Raw genomic sequence first — 22409 nt, 5'->3', positions numbered from 1 at the left:
TTAACTCAACAGTACAACAGTGAACTTGTGGTGTGTGCCTTTAAAAAATACTGTATAACTGTTGCCCAGGAACATCAAGAACTGTTTACTTATATACATGTCAAAGTTAAATTTTATTACCTGTAGTTTGATGACTTGCTTTAACATCTGAACTGTATCATAGTGAATCGTGTCAAGATTTGCGTGTGACATGAAATTTGTTTTGCTTTTGTGAGTTGCAATTTGATCCTCAGTTTTGTGTCTCTAATGAAACTACAATTACTTCAGTTGCTGAAATTTTTTACGTGTAGTACAAACAACAATCATATAAGGACAGGATTGTCTTCACATTTTGTATGTTTCAAAATGTTACTATGTCTGGTGAATGCTTTAAATGGACTTTTTGTGTCATGATGAACCAAGTGGTCTACAATAAACCATCTGTAAATTTTACAACTAAATTCACCAATTTTTTTCTTTTTTCTTTATTTTTATTTCATTCCCATGCTCCATTCGGGCAGGGGAGGGCTGTCAGCAGCACAATCTGCTGCTCTTCAGCTCAGAGATATTACATGAATTAAAAATGACACAAAACAAATAAGGCAGTAAAAGGGGAATATAAGAACATAATGGGGCTAAAAATACGCTGACATGGAGGCGTTCACTGTGGGATACAGTTAAAAAAGGCCCACTTGCAAACAGAAACACACTCGATGATGTATGTAGCACTTAAAACACACTGGAGTCACAAGCCCAAGATGAAAGTAGGCCACAGCATTAAAATCCACACCAAAACAACAGCACTTCAAAAACACTGCACTAGGTATGGCACACATGACAAGGATTAAAATCATGAGAAAGAAACTAGGAGAGACCTGCTGAGGGAGGGGAGGCCTGAAAGAAGGTAAGAGAAGGGAACAGAGGTGGCAGTGGGGGGATGGGGGGCTGGAGATGGTGGGATGGAAAAATGGGGTCGGATGACACACCAAGGAGCAGGAGAGGAGAGAGGAAACAGGCTTAAAGGAGAGTGAAGAGGCAGGTAAAGTGGGCCTGGTTGTAGGATTAGATGGCGTAGGTGTTCAAATGGAGGAGGCAGCAAGGGAGATCTGCTAGAGGGTGTGGGGGCATTGGAAGGGGTGTATGTTCTGGAGAACAATGATGAGTTAATGGATGATCTCTATGGCCATAGGGGGTGGGTAAAGGGAATTAGGGTGGATGGGCTGATCGGTGGGGTGAACGGTGACAGTAAGCTCGGGGCTGTTGAGAGGGGGTTTGGTGTTGCATTTGTAGAAGTAAATTGGAAGGGATTTATTGCAGGTCTTGCAGTAAAGAGGAGACGCAAGGTTAGGACACTGTTTTAGAAAGTGGGGGGCTGCACAATGGAGGTAGGTTGGGGGTTTCTGCAATTTTGGATGAGGTGATCATTGTACAGGGGGCACCGCTGGCAGCAGTAGGACTGAGGAGGCGACAGTGAAAAATGAGATCTCCCTGAGTGAGATGATCAGTAGAGGAGGCAGACTCTGTAAACATGTGCATTAGGAAGGTAGGGCCAGAGTCGTCGTAGATGCCTCAGGCTGAGCGGATTTCTAGGGCATGTGGCCATTCAATACCACCAATACCTCTTGTAGACAAGGAAGACAGGGCTATCAGGACTCAGAGATGGGAAGACTGGAAAGGACAGCAACGGTGACGGACGACAGCAGTGGTGGCGGCAGCAATGGGCAACAGCATTAGCTGGTGACGGGCCCCATCGGTTGACGGCGATGGCACCAGGAGTAGGCAGTGATGGCACCAGGAGTACGTGGCGACGGCACCAACAACAGGCAGCGTTGGACAGCAGCAGATGGCGATGGGCACCAGCAGTTGGCAGTGACGGGCAGCAGCAGCATCGGGTGGCGTTGGGCGGCTGCAGCAGATGGTGATGGCAGTGGCAGCAGGCAACAGGGGGAGCTTCCAAAACATCGATTCCGCCCATGAGAGTAGTCCAGCAGCAAAAATTTTCTGGCTTGGAAGGTGTGGGAAGCCAACCCACAGGAAGATAAATTCCCCAAGCTTCTGCCATGTTTATATTAGACTGCCACCGTATGAGAGCTTTGAGGATACACTGTAGTTGCTGTTTGGTTCTCAGCCGCAATTCAGCGTTTAAGCATTGTAACTGCTTATTATACTGTTTTCTAACTCATTTTTGCAAATTGCAAAGTTCTTTCTATGTGGATAGTCATGTCACAGAATATTACCAGCACAATATAGTGGGAAGGCGTGACATTGTGGTGTGTCGCAGAGTGGGTGAGAGCCACAGTTCTGCAGACAGTCACCGGGGGCAGTGTGGGTGGTGCCAGCAGTGGTGTGGTGGGTTGCACGGCGGCCCCTACAGGCGCTCAGCTGATGCGGCTCCTGGCTGAAGGAACTGCACTGCAGACCGACGGGAGGAGAATATGGAAGCAAGTGGGGAAATTTACTGTTTTATCTGGTAACATCATAGTAAAGGTCCATTCTCTTTAGTTAAATGTGGGCCGATTGTATAGTTCCCAATGATAAGTGCATTATGAGGTGTGAATATTGATACTAATGTGACAATGTAATTAAACAAAGGAGGTACAGTACTGTACAATGTTTGGTGAATATACAGAGGTAAATAGAGTCTGATATCAGAAGTGACATTTATAGTGACAGAACTCACACACAGTAATCTCAGTAGGTTGCAAATTACAGTAGTTTGATGCAGCACCTTTTAGGCTGCTGTGAAATACTTTTCACCAATCGGATATTGGAGTAGTTGTTTTATTCGCAATGAACTGAGTTATTTTTCAGTCCCCATTGTCTTTTCCAAAGTTAGCCTAGAAGCATACTCTACACATTTTTGCCTATTGTTACTGTGCATTTCTTTGGTTAAAAGAAAGAATATTTATTGCAGAGGAGGTTGCTGGACTGGTTGCCTCACGACAGCATCTCCATCAGATGCCTCTCGTAGCACTTCCTGTCTGAGATCCAGGGTTGTGCGGCAATCTGGAGTTCTGCCTCCACCCCCCCCCCCCCATCGGCCCCCACCACGGGCAGCGCAGCCACCACATCTGCGTGACTATTGCATAGTGCACAGTGTGCAGCGGCATCCACCAATTGTCATCCCTGGCATTTGGGTCGGCAGAGGGCACAACAGCAGCTGGGCCATAGCTGGGTGACCATTCACTGCGGCCATGTACTAAGGTATCGTCTGCCGTGAGCTGCTCCTGCTGTCCACCACCACAGCACTGCCCTCCACGAGGCACCTCGCCCCTTCCACGTGTCCCTCCCTTGCTGCGAAGTGCAGGGCGGTTCCCCTCCAGAACGTCCTCCCACCCCCCGCCTCCGTGTCGGCCCCTGCGGTGACCAGCATCCTCAGCTCCCTCGCTGCCCCCTGCACAGCTGCCTGGAACAGCCTACTGCCTCTCTTCTCTGCAGACAAGCTCCTGCAAAAGAACACAGAAATTCCCACTTCTGCTACAAACACATAACACACAAATGGCGAGGAAAATTGCCATACCAGAAAAAACAACTATTCTAAATACAAATCTGTCCTAAAAGAAAGCTACTAAATTCCCCTCCCACACTACAAAACTGTGTGGAACTCTGCATGTATTAAGGTACAGCAGATCTGTTCTATCCTCCTTATAAAAAATTTTCATTCATCATCAAATTAAAAATTACTTTAAACTACCTCTGAATAAATTAGGTTGTCACATTTTGTCTCATTGATTCCTCGAAGTCACCCCCCTCGATCTCAAGAAGCTGTAGCTAACCAATCTCTCACCTCCACTACATCACACAATTCTTGCAGCTAATACTAGTTCTCTGTCTGCAGTTTAACTACCAGAGTTTGTAATGTTACTTGAATTACATAACCATTACAGCAGCTCACCTGAACCTCTCGATACCAGCAATATTCTACTGTGTTTCTGTAAAGTAGTTGACATATTTCTGAGACAACATGCAGATTTGATTTCATTAATGTAGAGGTACTTTGATACATCGATATGTTTATATTGCAATGACATTATTCTTATGTTTATTCTTTCTTTTGTCACTATGATCTTTGTAGTACTTGTAACTCTGATTTTTGGGCGCGTAAGCGATTATTAGTTGTTAGAGTGTCGGACCTTGAGAAAGTCAAGTCTTGGACGTCATGTTGGAAAGACGCATATTGTAGTCAGCTTATAAAATGTGAACTTTAACAGTGAGGAAGATGTTTTCAAGTATGTTTTGTACTGTGAAGTGATGTTTTTTGTGTTACGTGATATTGCAACAAAAGCAATAAAAAGGAAGTGTAACTTAAATTCGGAGTGCTGATTATTTTTTTACATCACCATTGCGCTAACTTTCAAAGGTTTAATCTTCAAGAATGGTTTGTGGAACACATCTATAAAACGTTTGAATTCAGCAGAATAAAACCTATGCCTCTTTGCATCTGAACTTGGAATCATCACCACCTAGATTTTCGACGATTGAGCCATGATTTTACAACGAGACCAGCGTGGGAAACACGAAAAGATGAGTGCCTAGTTTATTCACTATTACATAAAATGACTTTATTAACTCTTCTCTAATGACACCTGCCACATAATAACTTTGTTGTTGCCCAAAAATGCAGTATTTAGCAGCGTGAGCCACATCACAATCATTATTAAATTTTGACCTTTGTTGTGGTAGGGTTGTTAGAAGGTCCATGCAAGAAGAATCCCATCTCAAGGTTTTCAAAGAGGTACTTCTCTGATCGATGAGATTTCGGGATTGCAGCCGGATCATGTAGACTTCTTGCCACGATATTCCGGCTGGCAATCGTCCAGCCATCTTCAGGTGAGTGTCCATCACTGGAGACTGCAAGTTCCCGGTGTCAACTTTATGGCAAAAAGTTGGCGCGAAAACGCATGCACATTGGCCTCCGTCACAGGAGCGTCCTCTATCGAAATCCGTGCCCTCTGGAGCTACTGTTCTATCTGCATGCGTAAAGGTGAAAACTACATGTCCGCCCTCTGTCGGAATGCTCGCCTGCGTCGCTAAAAACAGACGTCAGATGTCGCCAGACACGTCACAATGAATAAAATGTCTTCTCGCAGAGGAAATTAGAGAGACCACTGGATTCCAAGCCTTGTCCAGTTGAAAACCACCTCACGATTTATAAGATTTTGTGCTAGGCATATCTCCACAGATTCTTTAATTACTGAAGCCCAGAAAGTTTTCGCTGGGGCCAAGATTTTCGTGGCAGAAAAATCCATAGCGTGTCCTGTGGTAATACAGTGCTCCGCTACGGCCGACTTACTGGGCTGCGAAAGGCGAGTGTGGCGTTCGTGTTCAACGCACCTTTCACGTACTGTGTGTGTCATCTGACCGACATAAGCTTTGCCACACTGGCAAGGAATTTTATAGATCCCGGCCTTCCGCAGACCCAGATCGTCCTTTACTGAACCGAGAAGGGCACTAATCTTCGCCGGTAGCCGAAAGATCACTTTAACTTGATCTTTCCTTAGGATCCTGCCTATTTTAGATGAAAGGTTGCAGACATATGGAAGGACACTCACAATTGCCAGCCGAAATATCGTGGCAAGAAGTCTACATGATCCGGCTGCAATCTCGAAATCTCATCGATCATTCAATACGCCAGGAAAACTTCAAGAATCACAGGTACTTCTCTAATACGCAGCCAAAAAAATTTCAGTCCGTTGATTGGCCACTTTCTTTACACAGCCTCACCAAATATTGAAAGTTTCTGATACACAGACAACAATTTGATCAAAAAATTTCAGACATAACAAAGAGTGAGTTTATAACTCCTCCCCCATATTAAAAACTGTGTGTCTGTGTGTGTGTGTGAGACTTTGTGTCCCCAACAGCATGTGCACCTGTGTGTAACATGTACTATCATGCTGAAATGTATCAGAACGACCCGAATTGTGCTTCGCCTTATTTATATGCAGCCCACACGTTGAAGGTCCTCTACTCTCTTTTTGGTACAGTTATTTCACTATACAAAACAGTTACTGCAAGTGGTCACAAGTGACAGCTGCTCTGTATGTCTATCAGTCTTGATGCAAATTAGTATCACAATAATGCAAATATCACGAGACAGTTTACTACAAATTACACAGCCATTACATTTGTAAACACGAACTTATTACGATGAACGACACTTAAAAAAACTTTCACTTTGAAATTATATGAAAAAAATTAGGATCTGAGAATACAATACAGCAACTATTCTTCCAGTTAACTAAAGATGAAATATCTTAAATATGGTTTCAGTCACATGTAACAAAGAATGCGCATGCTTAAACTTTAAATGACATGACAAAGTTTTGTGCTGACCAGAGATTCGAACCCAGCACTTAATTGGCTGCTTCACTAACCACAGTGAAACATTAGAAATCCTAGCGAGATGACAAACTGAAATGACAAAACGAAAAAGTTTTGCCTTACTGGGCTTCGAAGCCTGCAACCTATCGATGATGACTTCTAGTCACGAGTAGATGTTAAATATTGGTTTACGTTGTCAGCAGCGAAATGTATGGGTCGGAATTCTACAAAACATAACGAAAATTTGTGCTGACTAAGAATTGAGCCTTACACACATTGTTGCTGACTACATACAAAGAGACTTTGACTATTGAATTCCTTTTCACCAGTGGTTAGGAGTGGTATGTTTGAACCTGACATGTTATGAGCAAAATTTCTGTGTCTGACTTGGAAGTCCAAACCAGTAAACATGATTATTGCTGATATAGCCCACAGGCATTGAAAGCAATAATAATTTGTCATATGTAATTTGGTGTGGGCATGTTACAACTTGAAATTACAAACCAGGGTTCGTGCCCAGACATGTGTCCTTTGTGAAGATCTTGAGGACTTTACAATCATGGGAAAAAAAATGAAACGATGGAAATGTATCATCTCAAAGGGATCAAACGTAATGAAAAGGGAGATTTTACTTCGAATCCCAGTCCAGCACCACTATTTTCCACATCTCAAACTCAAATACAATAAGAATTAAGTGCCCTGTGACCCTGCACAGCAATTGTCCCACTGATAAAAAAAAAAAAAAAATATTATGTAAGAAAGGTGACAGACTTTCAACCTGGCATGACTTCCCCCTGTCAATGCCTAACCTATACTGACTCTTCTCCAGGTTCCTAGATGTGGACAGATGCTGTTTGTGCTTGCTAAAAATGATTGTGTGATGTGAGAAACAAACCCAGGCTTTCAGTATAGGTATCTAGCATCATTTCAATTTACTTTTTTTTAACTAATAACTCTTACCACAAATTAAAATTCATGGAAGTGACAGGATTCGAATCCACTACATGCAGACTAGAAATTGGCTGTCATACCCAGAATTTTTTCATTTCACTTTTTAAACACTACACCATCTTTTTTTCTACACAATATCCTCTACACCAAAATTTATTTTATTTTTTTTAGGACATCAGTGCCAGGCAGCAGTGACAAAGAGGGCAGGGGTCAAGAATTCGGAGGCGTGGCCACCGTGCCACCACTCTACCTGTCACCTATCCACTCTTTTTTTTATGTACGGACTTTTTTTCAGGAGACGTTGGCCAGCACCAAGCAGACGGGGGCAAGGAGGCCAGTGGTCAAGGATTCGGAGGCCTGACCACGATGCATTCCCCACAGTCGTTTAATGGACAAAGTAAGAGCATATGGTCTATCAGACCAATTGTGTGATTGGATTGAAGAGTTCCTAGATAACAGAACGCAGCATGTCATTCTCAATGGAGAGAAGTCTTCCGAGGTGAGAGTGATTTCAGGTGTGCCACAGGGGAGTGTCGTAGGACCGTTGCTATTCACAATATACATAAATGACCTTGTGGATGACATCGGAAGTTCATTGAGGCTTTTTGCGGATGATGCTGTAGTATATCGAGAGGTTGTAACAATGGAAAATTGTACTGAAATGCAGGAGGATCTGCAGTAAATTGACGCATGGTGCAGGGAATGGCAATTGAATCTCAATGTAGACAAGTGTAATGTGCTGCGAATACATAGAAAGAAAGATCCCTTATCATTTAGCTACAATATAGCAGCCAGCAACTGGAAGCAGTTAATTCCATAAATTATCTGGGAGTACGCATTAGGAGTGATTTAAAAATGGAATGATGATATATAGTTGATCGTTGGTCAAGCGGTTGCCAGATTGAGATTCATTGAAAGAATCCTAAGGAAATGCAATCCGAAAACAAATGAAGTAGGTTACAGTACACTTGTTTGCCCACTGCTTGAATACTGCTCAGCAGTGTGGGATCCGTACCAGATAGGGTTGATAGAAGAGATAGAGAAGATCCAACGGAGAGCAGCCCGCTTTGTTACAGGATCATTTAGTAATCGCGAAAGTGTTACGGAGATGATAGATAAACTCCAGTGGAAGACTCTGCAGGAGAGACGCTCAGTAGCCCCGTACGGGCCTTTGTTGAAGTTTCGAGAACATACCTTCACCGAGGAGTCAAGCAGTATATTGCTCCCTCCTACGTATATCTCGCAAAGAGACCGTGAGGATAAAATCAGAGATATTAGAGCCCACACAGAGGCATACCGACAATCCTTCTTTCCATGTATAATACGAGGCTGGAAAAGAAGGGAGAACCGATAGAGGTACTCAAGGTACCCTCCGCCACACACTGTCAGGTGGCTTGCGGAGTATGGATGTAGATGTAGATGTAGATGAGTTACTCTGTTGTTTTAATGTATGATTTTTTTATTTTAATTTTATTTTATTTTTTAATACTTCATCCAGAAAACCATGTCTGCACAGAAACTATCTCAGCTGAGTGACAGCTTTGAAGTTTCTGTTCACGATCGTTTGTTTCCGAGGTTTGTTTGTCAAATTGATCTTCTCGTAATCCTGGGCACTTCGCTCACTGGAAGCTCCGTGCAACCATTTTGGATGCTCTGGGTAATGGTGAATGTAACGCAGAAGAACTTATACTTCTTTTGGTTAAAAGACATTTTGACACACGGAATAAAATAACAAAGTGTAATTAAAAGTACAATGTCTTACATCGTGAGGATAAAGTTTTCTGCCAAGATTTCTTCAACACAAAGTAAGGTGCTTCTGAGCTATGTATTTCACATTAGATTTCTGTTGTGATTAAAATTCTTCTGGGTATTATGCAGCATCATTGCTAAAAACTAACAACAATAATAAACTAAAACTGATGTTTCGGCCGAATTGCAATGGCCTTCCTCAGGGCATGACTGGTTTTGCATGGGGATAGGTGCTTCTATTTATTACAGACTATCGATGTCTGATGTCACTGTTGTAAAACTTTTAATTGGCCCTCTAATATGATTTCTGTTTCCTTAAGAATAAATAAATAAATAAATAATATATACGGTATGAGAGAAAGAGAACAACGATTCGTTATGTTGTTCTTGTTTTTAAGTCTTTTCCTATTCACTATGCACACTATGTTTCACATAATTATATTTACTAAAAAATTTACAAAGTTTTTCTTATAGTTTTTCATCTTAGTGATGCACACGGGGATGGTGCGGAAGAGATATGTTGTTTTGTCGTTCAGGCGACATCAGCTTATACCCGGCTCTCGAGACTGTGCTAGCTTGCGATGTTTTACTTAACATCTGTTCATTTCATTTTCTTCAGTTAATCTGCTGTTTGTCCTTTTAGCCAGTTTACAGCATATCTTTATTGTAAATGCATATGGCATGTCACTAGGATTCAAAAAATGAGCAAGAAAGATGTTGGGATACTCTTCATGTTAGCGTGACTAACATTTTTCTGATAAATCGCAAAATGTCTTTCACTTGAGTGCACCTGTGTTCTTCGGTGTCTATTAGGTTGCAATTCTCACATGTTGGTGAATCACCCAGATGAATTGCATGAAGTTTTGCTCTGGTTGCTACTTTCCTGTTTACTACCCTGTACCATGTAGTTGTCACATTTGTTGGTACGTGAGGGTTGCTGATATTTTTCCAAATGACCTTATAGTTGTAATGTGGGTATTTTTGTACAATCATGTTTCTGCTTTTGTTTTCCATTAATTTCATGTATACGTTCTAAACTTTTACCATATTCAACGGGTGAACTCTGGTTTGAGTATAACTGAGTTCGAATAAAAATTGTTGAAAATGAGAAAAGCAGCGGACGCCTGTTGAACATCTATGGGTGGATTCAAGACAGTGGGAGCAGTTTCGCCTAGTCAGGCTCATGGGTGTCTTCTTCCACAGTTCGTATGTCGACCACATGAATAAAGCTTGTGACTATCTCCCAACTTCAATGAGATTTAATCGTCCAATTTCCGACAGAGGGTCTACGTGTTAAATTTTATCTTAAAAATTTTACAATGAGATACAAAATGATCCAAAGGGAAGAGAAATCTTGCTTCCACTTCGTATGCGTAAAACTTGTGCCACGTAGTTAACTTTAGAGACCATGTGCATATTTGCAGAGTCTGCCTTTTGGATGTCGTGAAGTCTTCTGATGCTATATTCTCCAACACTGGCTGGCATGCTGGCAAGGACTTTCCTAGAATTTGTAGCTGTAGTACGATTTATATTAGACCTGTAGTCAACATCCAGGATTTGCGTATGTGTGACCACATTGGGGCCTCCTGTGTTTTGCAAAGATGTTCCACACTCAACATTCGTGATGTACAATTTAGTGATGCTTAGCTTCGAACATGATGCAAGTTCATATTTGCTGATGACCTGTAATGCCCTCTCCACGTCACTTTCACTGGTGGTCATGAGGCGCACATCATCTGCGTATGCCTAGAATACATCATTTTGGCCGTGTATATGTAGCCCTCATAGCTGTTTCTGCCAACTGGCCAGCAGGGGCTCAGCAGCAATGGCAAATAAAGCCATCGACACAGGACAACCCTGTTGGACCAAACTCGTGAACGCAAGTTGCCTGGTTAGCCGACCATTAATGAGTTTTGATGTGCTGTTCTTCAAACTCTGCCAATGATGCTGACAAAGCATTAGGGAAAATCCAGTGCAGTCATTCTCTTGAGAACGCACTGATGGCTCACCCTATCGAAAGCCTTCTCGACACCTAGTGACATTGCAGTGCACTGACCCCTGAGGAAATGTCCCATAGCTCTGATGTCCTTATATTCACAAACACTTTGGATAATTGATCTGTCTCTATCCAGACAAGTTTGAAATGGACAGGTTACCTCAAGTATTATTTGCAGCCTGCGGGCAAGAATGCATGCCATAATTTTGTAATCACTATTTAGTAGAATAATTGGTCTTATGTTTTGTATAGACACACTGTGGGCGTTTCAGAGCTAGCACTACGATTCCTTCCAAAATTCCTTTGAGATTTGCATGAGAATGCATTAGTTCATTACATACTGTGAGCTATTTAATTTCATCCGCGTAAGGAAAACCTCATAAAACTCTGCCAGGAGGCTGTCAGGCCCCAGTGCTCTGTTTTTGGGACTCTGCACAATTGTGGTTACCAGATCATCATCATCAATCTACTCTATAAGACTCCGAGATGCCACATTGCTATGTCTGCCTTGAAGATTTTATAATAGTTTTTGTGCTTCGCAATTAACAGCCCTGGCCGACATTAGGTCAGCAAGATGGCCACAGGTTTCCTTTATAGTGCTGCTCTGTGTTGTGAAAACAGCCCCGTCAGTCCTGTTAAGTTCTGTGGCCATTTTTCTGTGTCCTCTCTTCTGTTCACGTATGACACGAAATATAAGATTTTTCACCGAAAGTAGCACCCTGCATTACTGCATGTATTTGTAATCCTAACTGTTTTCCCACCAGAGCAAAAATTTTTCATCTGATTTGTTTGATCGCAACATAATTTTCAATGACAGATCCATCCATTTTGTGCAGGTCTGGCAGTTTTCCTGTACCAGAAGCTTTTTTCCCATAAAGTTTCAACATTTTGCTTAGTCACAGTTTCACGCATTTTAACCACCTGGCCACAGAAGAATTATAGGATGTGAACTTACTTTCGCATTTCTGCCAAGTTTTGCAGGAACACTCGTGGCATTCGGCACCTGGAAGCTAAACTGCCATGTAATGTTTGGCACTGTGGGTGCCCTGTCTCTCCACATTAAAGTACGCATCATTTATGACGGCGGCCAAGTTTAGGTTCGTTCTGCGCATCTGACGTCACAAAACACAGTCAGCCAATGAACAGAGAACGACATTGCCAGATCTCGACTGCAGTACAGAGCATGGACGAGTGTCTTCAGTTTTAGAAACGTTCAGTCATAAATAAAGTAATAGAACAAAAGCAGTGTCTTGATAGCAGACTTTCTTTTATAGAAAGTTTGGAAAAAGCATTCTTTATACCAATTGCTTCATATTCTATTAATTAATTAAACCAAACAAGCAATAAGACTCCTAACTCAGGCGATAGCAAGGAAAGGTGTTTGTATCAATCTCACGAACCGCTTTTTCGCAACAAAGAACAGTGGTAATTGTTTATTTCCTATTGTACTTCGACAAAGCGTGAGTAATTCATAGTCATACCAACAGTTTTTGTCAGTATTTTGCGTGACATGTTAGAGTCCTCCTGGCGTTCTGTGGGTAGACGAGCTGCGTTAGTGTAATGTTTAAGGTGTTGGGCTTCTATGCCAAAGGTTATAAGTTCAAACCTTGTGCGGTGCGTAATATTTTCATTATTTAAAAACAATATCGAAGTGCCTTACTTCACGAATTATATTCATTTGAATGCAATTTTTTGAAATTTCTAGTGCTTTGTCTCTTCATTAACCCTTTCGCTGCTGCAGACACGTGCTCCCCGCATTCCGCGCTGTGCGCGGTTTTGTCATCACTGCACTGCTCGCCTGTGCAGACACATGGTGTTCCCACTGCTTTGACACACTTATCATTCAATTTCACAACAACTATTTGGCCCAAAAATTTGATTTTTACACGTCTTCTTGACTGATACCTTCCCCCCTCAACTTTTACCTCTGCAAACTCTTCAAAATTTTGTGCAATGGTTTAAAATATTTAATGCTGCATAATAACTGTGTTGAACATCGAAACAAAATTAAGTCATTTATGGGGGGAAGGTATCAGTCAAGAAGACATGTAAAAATCTAATTTTTGGGCCAAATAGTTTTTGTGAAATCGAATGATAAAGTGTGTCAAAGCAGTCTGAACACCATGTGTCTGCACAGGCGAGCAGTGCAGTGATGACAAAATCGCGCACAGCGCGGAATGCGGGGAGCACGTCTTTGTAGCAGTGAAAGGGTTAATACGGCCGTGGTGGCTTTACTTCATAAACTGCACGCTCCCCCCTAAACATAAACTTGTGAACTATGCTATACTATGACGCTGCTTCTATTGGCTTGTGCGTCGTGTGCAACTGGCAACGCAGCAATCTCCCGCATCTGGGCGGGCATGCGCGAGCCGCCACGATAAAAGAATTGAACTATAGTTGTGCACACACAAGTGCAGCGTGCTCAGTACAGCTGGTGGACCACACTTCTATGTGCAGGACATTAGTATCTAAGTTGTTGGATACATATAGCCTAACCAAGCGACTTGCCAAGTAATTAGTAATTAGTAATAAACCCGGGTGCGTCACGTTTTTGTACAAACACGTGTTAGTTAAATGAAACTCTTTATTTAATTTTGTATTCTAATTCAGCGCACAGGTTAAAATTAGGAGCTTGAGCTTTGGGACTTACGCCTCATTTGAAATCTCCTGCTAAAATGGTATTATCATAATGAACTCTGAATAGGGGGAAATTTCGTATCTAATAGATCTCCGCTCACTTGCTTTGTTTACTGTTACCAGATGGAGCATGTATGTTAATTGTCTGGCAGTTGTAGTCTCTACAAGCTAACCCTCTACTATTTGTGAGTTGTTCACTGTGAGGAACATTATTATTTTCTTTCGAGAGTATCGCTGTCACTAACTCATTTCCAGTTCCAGTTACAGCACTATGCCCCGAGATACTGTGTAGTGTGGTGTCTGTTACTTCTTGAAGTACTTGTAAAATAATATAAATGTGTGCCGCATACAGAAATCCTTGAAGCTATTTAATTTCAGACAGCTGCATATGCAGTTGATGATCAAACCTGTGATTCTGCAGGCTTGAGAGGGATTCATAATATACTATGTTTCATAAATTCAATACTTTCATCATACGAGGTTAGTATGAAAGTCAAGAAAAAGTGTCACGTACATATCCGCCACCTGTGACTTGGTACGGGTGAGGTAACCATTCGTGATCATTGCTTCACTGGAAGTTGAAGGAGTTTCATCTCCCTATCTGCCATGGTCTCGTCCGCCCAGTTCTTCACAAACACAGATCTGAACATGGCATCTGTGGCTGTACAGAGGAATTCTCTGGTATTTTTATGGAGAGCTGCACATGCGTCTTGTTGTGCTTCCGTGGGGGTCGGCACACTAGCAGCGGGTGGTGGGTGAACAGGTTCAGACTGACTATGATTAGAACCTTCCTCTGAACTTTCATTTAATTTCCAGACTGCTTGTTGGATCTTTTCGCACATCAGTGGAACAATTTGCTTAGCAGCTTTATGCACAATCCTCCATTCTATTTTTTTTCTGGGGGAGCGGCTTTTCGGCGAGCTTGCAGAATTTTCTGCTGCAGTATCCCCTTCAGGTTCACTGACGTTCCACTGCACGGACAGTGCATCCAATGTCAGAATACTATTCAGAACTGGGTCATTTAGGGCTTCCTTGGAATGTTCGGCCAGTTGCACTGTGGCTGAAATGCCCTCCGCTATTTGAGTGACTTCTGTCGGAGTACGGCAGTAGTAGCATTATCAGTCTGAGGAGTGATCACAAGGGGACCGTTGGATGGGAGTCAAGTGACAGCTGCCACATACATTATGGGCATGAAGGACTCAAATGTCCAGCCGGTCAGCAGCTAGGCCACGAGACGTCGTGTCCTAGGCTGCCCCTCATACATGACAATAGTTCGGCAGTTCCACTGTAAGTTGTCTGATACCATTCAGCACCGGACACTTATGTGAGATTGACAATTTTCTGGAATATTACTGAGCACTTTCCCATTAGTCAAGACTACTGCATTTATTTGCTCACCCAGAACTTGGAATGGAGATTCAAAAATCCTTACTGTTCTTATGCAAACACCAGTGTGGGGAATAGTAGCTTCGCTAATGTTTGTCAGAATGCTTGAATCTAAAGGTTCCTTCACTAGATTTGATTATTTTCTCAGAAAGATTGGCATTAATCAACCTGACATACACAACAGTACCCACAATCCAGAAATAGATAGCAGTTATGTCATCACAACCTATCTTCACAGATCCTTCAAGAAAAGATTTTGACGATGCCATTATGGCCGTATCACTTTAGGACATGGTCTAAAAAAGATATGAGGATGGTCATTACAGATTGAAACCGGTCATCGTCTAAAGAATTCATTTGTGATCAGAGACTGGAATAAAAAACCATTTTTCAGATTTAGATTCATAAAAGTCTGATTTAACAAAGTTCCAATTAAAGGTGAACTTCAAAGTGTCTGCTGTGTTAAGTTGACTCATACCAGCATCTTCTGACATTCACAAATACACAAACACTACAGTGGAAAGCTGCAGTAAGCCCTCAGACTTAGCACAGGTGAGCAAGACACCGCAGCTTGCAGCAGTGGTCCACACTGAAGTTCACTTACCAGCAGTGAAATGTGCGCATGTCTGATTTGGAAATACATGACAAAAAATTCTGTGCTCATTGGGAATCGAACCTCACACATCTCACCACCAGTAGCTAGGAGTGTCTGACTGAGTCGAAACAAAAATACCTGTTGTTATTGTTGACAAAGCATGGAGAGGCAATTAAAAATCATAGCAATTTGCCACATTTACTATGACTGCTGGTTAATACCAAAATAATCAGTACTCTGAGGGTAAAAATTGGGCCCATGTAGTGACAACTCACCAGAACTGAGGCAGCTGCATCCTCAGGTGGAGGAGTGTGTCGGGCAGCTGTGGGCAGCACAGCTGCAGCAGGACTCTGGTTGTGATCGCTGTGGGGCTGACAGTGAGTGCCGGGGGTCGCCCTTCTCCTTTTAGTAGCTGGCGCGCTGCACAGGGAGGCAATGGGTTCACAATGGTTCGAATGGCTCCGAGCACTATGGGACTTGACTTCTGAGGTCATCAGTCCCCTAGAACTCAGAACTACTTAAACCTAACTAACCTAATGATATCACACACATCTATGGCCGAGGCAGAATTCGAACCTGCGACCGTAGCTGTTGCGCGGTTCCAGACTGTAGCGCCTAGAACCACTTGGCCACTCCGGCCGGCAGGCAATGAGTGGGTGGGCATGTTCACACAGGGGCCAGGAGGCTGCTTGCCACAGGTGCTAGCGTTGACGGACTATTTACAGCAATAACAGAACATACAGTGCCAACAATAAAAGTGTCACTCAACATGACTGACTCACCAATTAACTAGACTATTTCTGCACTGCTTCTCCTACATTCCCCACTAGCATAGCTTCAGGTGCCAAACAACAAATTGTTCATAGTGAAGCCCAAACCAAAGCCCAAACATAGGGGCCAACAATTTCGCTACACTGACAAAAGAACTTTTAGACAGAATTTAAAAGCAGTTGAAGTCAACTTTTGGTTGTGAGGTTTTTGAAACCTAATAGAGGAGTGCTGAATGATATCACTGCAGAAAAACAGAGAGAGAGAGGTGGGGGGAGGATAGTGAAAACACTCTAGTCAGTTGCGGTATCAACTTACTATGGAAACTATGTGAAGCCTGTCATGGATATGCAGAAGTTGTTTGATAAATTGACATTATGACAAACAGTGGAAAACTACTGTGCAATAATGCATGAAGTCTGAGGGAATGAAGAAAAATGGACAGGAATTACAACAGCTATGCTAAAAAAGTTATCAAGAATAGTTTCAAAATTTGCTTTTGAGTAAAGCAAATAGAACTATGTATGCATGTAATGTCTCCGTAATTTGACTCCTAGAAAAGACAGCAGTGGTGATGTGTTTCTCAAACAATAACTTTCATCTTGAGAAGTTTCGAATACAAGCTACCATTAAATGAGAAATATGGGCTAGGCAGTGTAGGCAATATTATCTCATGGACAATGTTTACAATCATCAAGTGATATTTTTAAAAAATTCAAAAGCAAACGATAAGACTGTAATAGTGTGTGCGAATTTTGTGTGTGTGTGTGTGTGTGTGTGTGTGTGTGTGTGTGTGTGTGGTATCATATAGACAGAGGTAACAAATGGGTCATTCCATGACAAGTGGCCTAAGGGTCCCCACTCTTCCATCTTCAATTTTGATGAAATTTTTACAGGATGTACATATAGAACTTACATGAAGCACTGCCAAATAACACCTTCATAAGTAGTATGGTGGGGCCAGTAGCCACCTTTTCGTAAAGGCTCATTTTTTGACATTGTGACTGAAATGAATAAATGATCAACTTTGTTTTACCACTTGTTCAGGATCTAAGAGACCTGTTGTGCTGAAACTTTGTGATCCTGTTCAACTTTTTGGGTACAATAGCTTTGTTGCAGTACAAAAGGTCAAACTATGGTAAATTCATCATAGTGTGCTATCAAAGTAGCTCATAAATCTTGCCGTGCCAAATTTTGACTATATTGCCTTGTATCTACTGAAAGAATAATTTTCTGAAGCTGATACCCTAGTTATCTGCAACCTGTCAGCATGTCACAAAGCTCTGCAAGTGGCATCCAGATTGCTCAAATAATAACTGAGTTATCTGAGCTCACCTTGTCTGATCAGAAAAAGTTGTTTTCATTTTGGAGGCAGACCAGTTTAGTGTCAACAATGTTTAGTGTCAACAATGGAGTTTGGTAACATTCTTCAACAATCAGTCTGAACCACATTATTGTGTAGTGAAGAGTGTTCAGATGTTGTGTGTGCCTTTTTAAATGATGTAAAGTTTGTTGTCATTACTGGATAAACATCTTTTTTTCAGTAATTAACAATTATTTCAAGATAAGGGGTGACTCTTTAGAAATGTTTATCAGATTATTTTAATTTTTTTCTGTTGTATTCTCATTATCTATGATTGTTTCATATTTTTCAGTTGAAATATACACTACCTCTACTTTATCTAATATTGAAACAAATGGCAATTGGAAGCATAAATTTAATTGTAGTGTAATGGATATCAACGAGGTTTCAGTACCATGTGTCATTGTCCTTGCAGATAATTCTGCATGCCATCTGAAAATACACACACATCAACAAGGCTTCATGCCAATCAAAGAATTTTCAGTACAGCAACAGGAATTAATAAAGCAGTTAAGCCTTATTGAAAATGCGCAAATATTCCTTCATCACAAAGCAATACTTGTGGTCAAATATGATTTTCTACAGAGATCTTGTTGTAATCATTTTGGTGCAAAAAACCATTCTATTAAAAAGGGTTACGGATTGTCAATGTGGAAACAGCAAAACAGTTGCAAGCCGTGACTAAGAGCAATGTGAAACCTGGTCGGAAGATCTGTCCAACTTGCAGAAACAATTTTTAGCAAAGAAAGCAAAAAAATCACAATCAACTTCAAACCAGTCAGAAGATGAAGCATATCCAGAAGTATCAATTAATTCAAGTCTAACTGCTTTTGGGGTCTCCCCTCTAAAGTTTCAGAGAGTACCAAAAATGGATGTGAAAGGTTACGCAAAATGAAAACTAAGCGAAGCTCAAGAGGCAATTGCAAATAACATTTTTGCTGCTGGAGGATTCACCCCAAAAGATCTTCAAACACCTAGTACAAGCAAGACATGTCCTGATTGTGAAGATTATAAGCAGCTGATTAAAGAATTGAAAGAGAAGTTGCAATTTTCAATGCTGTCTGAAAAACTGCAAATATTGGCATTAGTACCCCCCCCCCCCCCCCCCCATGAACCATGGACCTTGCCGTTGGTGGGGAGGCTTGCGTGCCTCAGCGATACAGATAGCCGTACCGTAGGTGCAACCACAACGGAGGGGTATCTGTTGAGAGGCCAGACAAACGTGTGGTTCCTGAAGAGGGGCAGCAGCCTTTTCAGTAGTTGCAAGGGCAACAGTCTGGATGATTGACTGATCTGGCCTTGTAACAATAACCAAAACGGCCTTGCTGTGCTGGTATTGCGAACGGCTGAAAGCAAGGGGAAACTACAGCCGTAATTTTTCCCGAGGGCATGCAGCTTTACTGTATGATTACATGATGATGGCGTCCTCTTGGGTAAAATATTCTGGAGGTAAAATAGTCCCCCATTCGGATCTCCGGGCGGGGACTACTCAAGAGGATGTCGTTATCAGGAGAAAGAAAACTGGCGTTCTACGGATCGGAGCGTGGAATGTCAGATCCCTTAATCGGGCAGGTAGGTTAGAAAATTTAAAAAGGGAAATGGATAGGTTGAAGTTAGATATAGTGGGAATTAGTGAAGTTCGGTGGCAGGAGGAACAAGACTTCTGGTCAGGTTATAAACACAAAATCAAATAGGGGTAATGCAGGAGTAGGTTTAATAATGAATAGGAAAATAGGAATGCGGGTAAGCTACTACAAACAGCATAGTGAACGCATTATTGTGGCCAAGATAGATACGAAGCCCACGCCTACTACAGTAGTACAAGTTTATATGCCAACTAGCTCTGTAGATGACGAAGAAATTGAAGAAATGTATGATGAAATAAAAGAAATTATTCAGATTGTGAAGGGAGACGAAAATTTAATAGTCATGGGTGACTGGAATTCGAGTGTAGGAAAAGAGAGAGAAGGAAACATAGTAGGTGAATATGGATTGGGGGACAGAAATGAAAGAGGAAGCCGCCTGGTCGAATTTTGCACAGAGCACAACATAATCATAACTAACACTTGGTTTAAGAATCATGAAAGAAGGTTGTATACATGGAAGAACCCTGGAGATACTAAAAGGTATCAGATAGATTATATAATGGTAAGACAGAGATTTAGGAACCAGGTTTTAAATTGTAAGACATTTCCAGGGGCAGATGTGGACTCTGACCACAATCTATTGGTTATGACCTGTAGATTAAAACTGAAGAAACTGCAAAAAGGTGGGAATTTAAGGAGATGGGACCTGGATAAACTAAAAGAACCAGAGGTTGTACAGAGATTCAGGGAGAGCATAAGGGAGCAATTGACAGGAATGGGGGAAATAAATACAGTAGAAGAAGAATGGGTAGCTTTGAGGGATGAAGTAGTGAAGGCAGCAGAGGATCAAGTAGGTAAAAAGACGAGGGCTAGTAGAAATCCTTGGGTAACAGAAGAAATATTGAATTTAATTGATGAAAGGAGAAAATATAAAAATGCAGTAAGTGAAACAAGCAAAAAGGAATACAAACGTCTCAAAAATGAGATGGACAGGAAGTGCAAAATGGCTAAGCAGGGATGGCTAGAGGACAAATGTAAGGATGTAGAGGCCTATCTCACTAGGGGTAAGATAGATACCGCCTACAGGAAAATTAAAGAGACCTTTGGAGATAAGAGAACGACTTGTATGAATATCAAGAGCTCAGATGGAAACCCAGTTCTAAGCAAAGAAGGGAAAGCAGAAAGGTGGAAGGAGTATATAGAGGGTCTATACAAAGGCGATGTACTTGAGGACAATATTATGGAAATGGAAGAGGATGTAGATGAAGATGAAATGGGAGATATGATACTGCGTGAAGAGTTTGACAGAGCACTGAAAGACCTGAGTCGAAACAAGACCCCCGGAGTAGACAATACTCCATTGGAACTACTGACGGCCGTGGGAGAGCATCTGGTGAGCAAGATGTATGAAACAGGCGAAATACCCTCAGACTTCAAGAAGAATATAATAATTCCAATCCCAAAGAAAGCAGGTGTCGACAGATGTGAAAATTACCGAACTATCAGCTTAATAAGTCACAGCTGCAAAATACTAACACGAATTCTTTACAGACGAATGGAAAAACTAGTAGAAGCCAACCTCGGGGAAGATCAGTTTGGATTCCGTAGAAACACTGGAACACGTGAGGCAATACTGACCTTACGACTTATCTTAGAAGAAAGATTAAGGAAAGGCAAACCTACGTTTCTAGCATTTGTAGACTTAGAGAAAGCTTTTGACAATGTTGACTGGAATACTCTCTTTCAAATTCTAAAGGTGGCAGGGTTAAAATACAGGGAGCGAAAGGCTATTTACAATTTGTACAGAAACCAGATGGCAGTTATAAGAGTCGAGGGACATGAAAGGGAAGCAGTGGTTGGGAAGGGAGTAAGACAGGGTTGTAGCCTCTCCCCGATGTTGTTCAATCTGTAGATTGAGCAAGCAGTAAAGGAAACAAAAGAAAAATTCGGAGTAGGTATTAAAATTCATGGAGAAGAAATAAAAACTTTGAGGTTCGCCGATGACATTGTAATTCTGTCAGAGACAGCAAAGGACTTGGAAGAGCAGTTGAATGGAATGGACAGTGTCTTGAAAGGAGGATATAAGATGAACATCAACAAAAGCAAAACAAGGATAATGAAATGTAGTCTAATTAAGTCGGGTGATGCTGAGGGAATTAGATTAGGAAATGAGGCAGTTAAAGTAGTAAAGGAGTTTTGCTATTTGGGGAGCAAAATAACTGATGATGGTCGAAGTAGAGAGGATATAAAATGTAGGCTGGCAATGGCAAGGAAAGCGTTTCTGAAGAAGAGAAATTTGTTAACATCCAGTATAGATTTAAGTGTCAGGAAGTCATTTCTGGAAGTATTCGTATGGAGTGTAGCCATGTATGGAAGTGAAACATGGACGATAAATAGTTTGGACAAGAAGAGAATAGAAGCTTTCGAAATGTGGTGCTACAGAAGAATGCTGAAGATTAGATGGGTAGATCACATAACTAATGAGGAAGTATTGAATAAGATTGGGGAGAAGAGAAGTTTGTGGCACAACTTGACCAGAAGAAGGAATCGGTTGGTAGGACATGTTCTGAGGCATCAAGGGATCACCAATTTAGTATTGGAGGGCAGCGTGGAGGGTAAAAATCGTAGAGGGAGACCAAGAGATGAATACACTAAGCAGATTCAGAAGGATGTAGGTTGCAGTAGGTACTGGGAGATGAAAAAACTTGCACAGGATAGAGTAGCATGGAGAGCTGCATCAAACCAGTCTCAGGACTGAAGACCACAACAACAACAACATACCACAAAGTTGGACTGCAAAAGAGACAATGCAAGAATTTGGTGCTTCAGAAAGAAAATTTTAACATTAAAAACTGAGCAGAAAGCAAGGTTCAGAAATGGCTACATAGTACCAGGGACAAGAGAGAATCTTCATTTTGTGCCATTAAATGAAAAGCAAGTATGTATTAGAAGAGTATCAAATGACACAAATTTTTTGGGGGCAAATGTTGACCAAAGTCATATAGTTTCATTCAGAAATACTACAGCCTTATAACCGGGCCAATATATTGCCTGTATATATGATGGAAAATGATG

The 22409-nt window shown here is 41.7% G+C and overlaps 1 protein-coding gene across 1 annotated transcript in view; it reads right to left on the bottom strand.

The window, feature by feature from the left end:
- Positions 1-217: 217 nt before the first annotated feature.
- The window catches only part of LOC124720156, an 80356-nt gene continuing 58164 nt past the window's right edge, over positions 218-22409 (bottom strand). The window contains exons 3-4 of the mRNA XM_047245464.1: positions 15893-16037; positions 218-3425 (exon numbers count right to left, since the gene is read on the bottom strand). Coding sequence (XP_047101420.1) covers positions 3179-3425; positions 15893-16037 — 392 coding nt within the window. The 3' untranslated portion in view covers positions 218-3178. The remainder of the gene's footprint in view (positions 3426-15892; positions 16038-22409) is intronic.

The sequence above is a fragment of the Schistocerca piceifrons genome, chromosome 11 (genome assembly GCF_021461385.2).
Source record: "Schistocerca piceifrons isolate TAMUIC-IGC-003096 chromosome 11, iqSchPice1.1, whole genome shotgun sequence".
NCBI lineage: Eukaryota > Metazoa > Arthropoda > Insecta > Orthoptera > Acrididae > Schistocerca > Schistocerca piceifrons.
This window is presented reverse-complemented; position numbering and strand designations above follow the sequence as displayed.